The sequence below is a fragment of the Hyposmocoma kahamanoa genome, unplaced genomic scaffold (genome assembly GCF_003589595.1).
Source record: "Hyposmocoma kahamanoa isolate Upper Pololo Valley unplaced genomic scaffold, ASM358959v1 181, whole genome shotgun sequence".
NCBI lineage: Eukaryota > Metazoa > Arthropoda > Insecta > Lepidoptera > Cosmopterigidae > Hyposmocoma > Hyposmocoma kahamanoa.
In genome coordinates this window covers 484,499-492,766 of record NW_020653712.1, presented here as the reverse complement: position 1 = coordinate 492,766, position 8,268 = coordinate 484,499, and the positions used below count along the sequence as shown (strand labels likewise).

General features: G+C 37.1%; 1 protein-coding gene across 1 annotated transcript in view; it reads left to right on the top strand.

The window, feature by feature from the left end:
• Positions 1 to 2,001: 2,001 nt before the first annotated feature.
• The window catches only part of LOC113226066 (single-minded homolog 2), a 24,929-nt gene continuing 18,662 nt past the window's right edge, over positions 2,002 to 8,268 (top strand). The window contains exons 1-4 of the mRNA XM_026458585.1: positions 2,002 to 2,207; positions 2,741 to 2,916; positions 3,306 to 3,427; positions 4,500 to 4,625. Of these exons, the coding sequence (XP_026314370.1) occupies positions 2,033 to 2,207; positions 2,741 to 2,916; positions 3,306 to 3,427; positions 4,500 to 4,625 (599 nt within the window). The 5' untranslated portion in view covers positions 2,002 to 2,032. The remainder of the gene's footprint in view (positions 2,208 to 2,740; positions 2,917 to 3,305; positions 3,428 to 4,499; positions 4,626 to 8,268) is intronic.

Genomic DNA, 8,268 nt, shown 5'->3' with positions numbered 1-8,268 from the left:
CTTAATCAAAAGTAATCATAAGGATGAATGTTCGGAATATTTTTTTTAATTTGATATTGTTGGCGACATACCTTTTTATACATTTGTAATCAGAATTCGAATTCATTTATTTTTTATACGTTAGACATATTTTTTTGATAGTCATTTTTTTGTTTAGTGCGAAATTATAGTATATTTTAGTAAAAAATAAGAGTTTGCCTCAGCCGCTGCCTAGCTGCAATCCCTTTCAGCTCTGCTCTCCTTGCTGCTCTCTCTCAGAAATTATTTTTATTCTTATTATTAATAAGAGGATGAACAGATTTTTTCTTAGACTTCCTATTGTCGCTGGTCAGTCAATATAGGATAACAAGCGCATGTAATTTTTATGAAATATCGGGATTGTATAGAAGATGACATGTATCATTGTCCGGGCAAACATTAGACATATAAACATAATTGAAAGTATAATTAATTATACATGCACTTCAATAGACTAATCTAGATGGTGACATGTTTATTAATATCACATATGTGCATCATACCAACATGAGAATCTTGTAACAATCCCTTTGTAAAAAATAATAAACTTTTTTTTTTCTTAATCTTTTCGTGAGCAGCGTTGGGACCGTTGGAAACAATTACAAATAACTTTATTTTAAACAAAGAAACTATCTGTCTATCTATACTATCTACCTTTGTCCCGCTTTCTGACGGTCTTCCTCCTGGACACTAATTGTCATGGTCGATCTAAAAGTCTTCAATTCGGACCCAAGTCGACCGGAGTATTTTAAATTAATTTGTTCAGGTGGGGATTTTCGAATGGGTCAGACCTGGATTGTTTGTGCGGTGCGTTTCAAACGATGGCCCATGTCATATCATGCCCGGCGAGCCCTAACACCTGCACGCTTGAGTATAGTGTATGCCAACGATACGAAAAGAATAACAGAGAGCAAAAGGAAAGAATAACAATTTAATAACGGAACTGTCTTAATATGTATATAATTATTTATCTACCATAAAATTACATAATAAATACGTATTTCTGACATATATAATTTTTTTTTAAATTTATTAAGGCTTTGGCAAAGCCATCAGCCTAAACATGAAGTTTAATTATGTTTCTGTAAATATGGCCGCCACAAAGAGGATAGACAATTTGAGGCGGCGTGGTTGGATTGACTCGGGATTCCTTAAAACGGGCCGATATGGGTATTTTAGTTCGAGATTCGTATAATTTCGCGTTTTAATCTTCGATTAAGGCACAATAGCACTAACCTATTCCACTTTAAACTAAATTTCACAAAATAATTGAAAGTCAAAATAAAAACGACACTTTTCCCTCCAAAAGGTCCAGAGCGAATCTGACATATATAAATGTGGTATAGGTACTTCCTACTTGTTGTTTAAAAAAAGGGCAAATGTATGCGAATTTTCAGCCTCATTGTGTTTCTAAAGAGGCAAAGACACTTATTTATTCAGTCTTATAAATATGCATTAGGACATTGTTAGCGTCGCTAATACGATGTTCTGATGAATTTTAATTTTTTTTCTCATTATTTTTCTTGACTAAAGGGGTGAGAGAACTATAGAGTTAGGGTTTTCGCGATTCCTACACATTGAAAATGACACTATTTTTTCGGATTTAAATCGCATATTATACTCATTTTATCTAACAACCTAACACGGTCACTGTATGTTCATGGTGTGTTTAATTGATGTAGATTCGGAAATAAATAGTGTTGCCCAAATGCAAGACCAAGACGAGACTGACGCAGTCTTGGTTTTGATCAGCCATCTTGCATTTTTATGACATTTGTCCATACTCCTCGAGCACTCATAGAGTTCAAATAAAAAATATCAAAAGAATTACGTTCATCTAAAAAAAAACTGCGAGACGAAAAAATGGTTTTAATTCCAAAGAGTCTAGAACCTTTTCATTTTGACTACAAAAAATACCTACTAATTACCGGTTCTGGAACATAATTTAATGAAATTTGTTCCTGCAGCTTGCCGCAAGGAACCGCGGCCGCATACCCTCGACGCGGCGGCCATCATGAAAGAGAAGAGCAAGAATGCAGCGCGCTCAAGACGCGAGAAGGAGAACGCTGAATTTCTAGAACTAGCCAAACTGCTGCCACTACCATCTGCTATCACATCACAGTTGGATAAAGCTTCTGTTATCCGGTTAACTACTAGTTACTTGAAGATGCGACAGGTCTTTCCAGACGGTAAGTCTTTATGTTTTTACTAAAAAAATTCAAAATCAAAATTTGTTTATTTCACAAACAAAACAAATAACGACAACAAAAATGTTCTGAAATATTCAAGATATTTAAAGTGGCAGTGTAAGTGTTCAAATTAGCCGCTGTTACAAGCGCTACAGCCGCGCGGCTTTCGCGCTGCTGAAGTACGACCAAATTTTTAGTGATGTGTCATCTTTCGACTCAGGTACGCGAGGGATTCGGACGAACAAACATTACTTTTACCTAGTTCTTGAGGCACGCACTTCACATATAAAAATTAAAAATTACTCACCTGCTACGTTTTTTCCAGTTGTAGTTTCAGTTTCAAAATTGTCAATAAATTTTAGATACACATTTTTTTATCCAGTCAATTGGAATAACTGGCGAAACGGCTATCATCATACTGCAGGGTGTTGTTTTACATTCTCTATAAATTCTTAAATTCTATTTTCATCCATCGTGGTTCCATTCCATCATGGGAAAATAGATTAAGAACTATCGGTTATCCTTTCCCGAAGGTCTAGGAGACGCGTGGGGCGCAGCGCCCCCTCCACCCCAGCCTCGTGAGCTATCAATACGAGAGCTGGGCTCTCATCTACTCCAGACGTTAGACGGATTCATCTTCGTCGTTGCCCCTGATGGAAAGATTATGTACATCAGCGAGACCGCGTCTGTACACCTTGGACTTAGTCAAGTAAGTGGAAAAAGCTTATGGAATCGCCACATAGACCTGGATCGAAAAGTATCAGAGACTAAAAACACGATAACCTATCTGAAGTCCGAAATTACATTTGCCCGAAATGACGTGCTCAAATTTTCGTAATCACGAATATATAAATATATATAACGTAATTGTTTCTTGCATGACATTTAGATGCCGCAAAGAAAAATTTAAGTTATGTTCCTTTTCTAATATGTTTAACAAAAAATTCGAGCAAGTGTTATAACGACCAATCGTGACTTCGGACTTTCCCGGAAATTCCTCACTCATTTTGTTCATGAATGCAACATTCATTACAATCAACATTATAATTATTGATTTGTTCACGAAAGACTACATAATCGAATTTATTTATTTCACAGGTGGAGCTGACAGGGAATTCAATTTATGAATACATACACCAGTCAGATCACGAAGAAATGAATGCGGTTCTCAGCCTACAACACCCACATTCATATCTAGGACACCAATATCCCACCATTGGGTAAGGACTACGACGATTAAAATCCACTAGCAATTTTGAACTTTATATGTGGTTTAATTAAAGATGGTCTGTGATGAAACTAGTTTCCTCCAACTTCCTTGAATATCGTTAATAAAACAAATCAGGAAGGTAACGTCCTCTAGGGATGAATAAGTCGTGCGCTTGGTGGAAAGCGACTCGCCTGTCCAAAATCGCAAAGGTCTGAGGGGCGCTCCCATTGCGCTCGTCACCCTCAGACATAAGTTGATAAGTACCATGTGCCTGTGATTTCACCAGCACCCTTACCTTTCAAAACCGGAACGCAGTAATGCTCACATTACTGCTTGATGGATTGTATTTTTGTTTTGTTTACTTCGATGATTCTTTTTTTGTTATGAAGGGGGTGCCACACTAGTAGTGCCATTTCAATTTTAAGAAAATGTTCTGCCTCCAAGATTGTCAAATTAGGATATGAATCCGGTTTATTGGATTTCCACCACTTTCCGTTATCTGATTTCAAATTAGTGTTGGGTCACGGAAAAATGTCCATTTTGAAAAAAATAATATTTTTCCGGATATTTTTCCAATATTTTTCCTTCAATTTTCTACATTTGACGTTGACACATGTCAAAAGTTGAAGTTACTGAACGAAAACGATGAAGCCAATTAAACGATTTCGTTTCGCTGCTGGTAAATCATATTAATTCTTGTTTTTCTAAAAAAAAATTAATATGTAATTCACGCAAAATAAAACTTCAAAAGATTTCTAAACGCAGAACATAGCACGAACCTTCGAAATTATAATTTTCCAATTTTTCGGGAAATTGTCCGAAAAATTTTCACCATTTAAATTTTTCGGAATCTTCTCCATGAGTATTACAACCTATTGAGGTTAGTTTTTTGTTATAATATTATCTCTCTTCTCAAACCTTCCCTCTCACTCACACATTTGGATACGTTCTCATAGTCTATTATAATAACGCAGGCTTTCAGATATTAGTAATCCCACAAATAAAGGATTACTTGTAAAATACTAACAACGTCACAGGACTAATATCATAAACAACAAAAATACAGGTATTAATTGTTTCAGGTATCCAGTGGGTGGCACGTGGGGCCCAACGGTGGACATAGAGTGTGAACGAGCCTTCTTTATCAGAATGAAGTGTGTTCTTGCCAAGAGAAATGCTGGACTCACCACTTCTGGTTACAAGGTAGGGTACTACATCTTTTTGTTCACCTGGTACTGAATAGGCCCTGTAGGTACTCTCGGTTTCCGTTTCACATCAGAAGACTGATTTTAATTCAAATCGGAATTCCGATTCCAACTATATTTTTCTGATTTGTGAGTTAAATCAACTGTTGTTCCGATTTGAAATGTCGAAAGTTTCCGAGCGGCCAGTTGTGAATCGCAATTATGCCCCTCGACTCGGAAAAGATGCAGTTTCCGATCGGGAGAGGCAATCAAAATCAAGCTGCTGTTCGAAACAATTACTGTAATAGTAAATTAATAATATAAATGGAAATTACAAGCCGCGTGATGCAAATGAAGCTTCATGCTTGACACTGTGTTTTCATTTGGTCGAGTCTTGCTTATTTGACAGTAATTGTTTCGGATGGATGTCGGACGCAGAACGAGATTAGGCTCCCAGCATCGAGTATATAACCAGAAATAGAGACGAAGTAAGGGCCATCCATCCCTGGCCACTCATCAGGCAAATGGTATTTATATCACTTTTATATATCAACTGTCATTTGCGCTGAAATCACAAATTTGAAATAGTACCTACAGCGCCAACAACTGACTGTGTGTACGTCTCCGTATATTCCAAAAAATATTATGTATTTATTGTAATAAAGATAATAATTTAACTATGGGGCTGTTCCATTCGGTAGTGTGGGAAAAATAGCAAAACATCTAATTACAAAACAAACGGAATCACATTTCATCGGACGTAATTAAGTGATTCAATTAACGTGAAACATAAATCAATAGACGCGGAAATAATCGCTAATTCCAACGATATCGTATCATCAATATCGCCCAAAATGTCGTTTGAGTTAATTCGCCTTTTAACTGTCGATATGTTGAAACAATATACAGCACTACGCCTCAAAGGAACAACGTTTTAGTGTGCGGTCTATTCTTCTGTCTTTACAATTGTAAAGAATTTTCCCATTTGAAATCAAAATACATCGCTACACTTAATATCTATATTTATATATTACTCACCACCTCCCCTACCTCCACATGACACCCCGCAGTGAACAAAAGCATATGCTAAATCACTCATACGCTCCCTCGCAATGGTACACACGCCGCCGCGTGCCAATTACACAAACAAATGATAAGTGCTTATTACGGAACACTCGCATTATGCTTGCTTGCTGGAGTACCGAATGGAAGTTGGCAGGTTAATAATTTTTCTAGAAAGAAATAAGATTTTATTCCCTTTATGTGACCTCCCTGAATAGTGCACCTGGGTGAACCATGGGCATTTATTTTTTCCCGTAGCTCACTTTCTGACGATGCGACCACTTTTTTGTCACTCTTTTCTCTGGTTCCTGGTCACTTACTTTTGAAACTTTGAATCGTTCTCTAATTCTTTTTCTTCGCCATTCTTACTTTGCTTCGTTCCGTCGTCACTCCATACAAAATTCTCAAGGCGAGCAGGCGAGTTTCTAATCATGTAACCTAAACTGCGTCTAAAGCAGCAATATATTTCTTACGAATACAGGCCCTTTTGGAGCAACTTCACTAATCGTATAATAATATAAACTAGTAAGTTCTAATCTCTAGGGAGTGGTTTTATATTATTGTACCTGGTTTTGTTACCTTCCTTCCTTCTTTCCTTCACTTTTTCCCTGTTATACTTCTACAATAAAATCTTGTGTACTGAGCGTACTTTTTATTGTTACCTATGCGAGAACCGCGTGATAATTTATCTTGTATATAGCAGTCCATGTAGGACAAAATTATGTACATAACTCTCCCATTTCGGCAAAAGTTATCGACTAATTTGGTTTGTAGACTCTTTAATAAGAGAAAAGTTGTATGTAGGCCATACAAGTATTTCTCCCGGCCCGGAAATCGAAACCGGGACCTCTGCGTGACAGGCCGGCAGTAACCTTTCGACCACGGAGGCAGTTGTTGCATACAAACAGGTAAGGTTGTTATTTTGACAATTAATTTTGAAGTCCTCGGTGGCCTAACGGTTTACATAGTGGGCGCTGGATGCGGAGGTCCCGGCTTCGATTCCCGGTAGTACTAATTTGGAGAATTTCTGGGTGTTCTGGGAAGTGCCCCAGAATTCCGTTGCTCCGGTACTCAGGAATTCTCTATTATGAGACCAGGCAATTGATGTGATTGTCTGATGCATAATAATAAAATAAATATAGTATTTTGACAGCTTGTGACCCTTGTCATGAGTTCATGACCAACCGCACCATTAATTTACGCCGGTACTGGTACCAGGCCATCATGGCTTTAGTGTAAATTGCCCCTAACATCCCTTCTTTTTCATGGCGCGAACACGGAGTAAAGTCTCTAAATATGATTGTTTTTATTGAAACCATTTGTATAACCCGGGTAAGGGTGGCTAAATCCACGGATTAACAGTGCTACTTGAGTAATTGCGTGATTTATTTCCAGTGGGGAAGTGGGGCACACAAAAAATTGTACCATAGCTGTTTACTTAATGCCAGTTGCTTTAACAGTCAAAAGAAACATTAATATAAAATCTCTTACAGGAATTAAAATACCACTTAAAATAGAATATGCAATGGGAGATCATTTAATAGCGACAAGCAGTTATCACTTATAAATAAATAGCACCATATAACATGCAATCTTTAAAATCATTCACATTTTGCAGTATTTTTGTTGTGCCGCCTTGTTTAAATTTAGCAACCTTATTGTAATAAAGCCACATCTGCAAAATGACACCTTTTAAGGAGAGGATCTTAAAGATTATACTATTGAATACAGCGATTTTTTTGGAAAATTTCGAGGCAAGCTTGTGGTTTTTTTTCTAAGATATATCACACCGTATACTAATCAGTGTATATTCTCAATTATATTTTTTCCAAAGTGCTTGGTTCAACGCTTTTGCTGTTATGAATCAATCAAAGCCATTTATGATGATATCGACTTTTAACAAGTCCCATGCGCCTGTATTTTTTTTAGATACCAAGTGACTTCTTTTTTTTATAACAACAAGTGACGGGACGAACAAATCTTACGCCTTGTGGAAAGCGACAAGCCTGTCCATAGCAGTTGCAGTGCCACTTAGTGCTTTAAATCGCAAAGATCTAAGGGGCACTGCCACTGCGCCCGTCACCTTAAGACATAAGTTGACAAGTCCCATGTGCCTGTAATTTCACCAGCACCCTTACAAAAAACATATACACAAAATTAAATATTTAAGTAGTTTATTGTAAGTTCTTTCGCGACACACACGTCCGTCACTCATCTCGGCTCAGGGCTGTGGCTGTGGCTTATGCTGAATGAAGTCTTTTTGCGTACGTCACAACCGCACAAATGTTATTGTATTTTTTATTTTGTTTATTAATTATTATTTCTTTAATTTTGTTTCCTTTGTTTGTGTTGTGGCGTCTCTTCTAATTAAGAATATGGCAACGTTCCACTTTTATTTTGGCCAGGCAACACTGTTTTCTTTCTCTTCTCTCAAAAGCCCTTGTAACGGCAGGTCTAAATTTAAGTTATTTTTGGAAATACAGTACATTCAACTTGCATTTTATTTGTGCCAGACTTACTGGACGAACTCATTTTTCACAAGAAGCTCTACTGCTACTAAACTGCTGCTACGTTCATGTGATAAAAGCATTTTTAACGTACGATC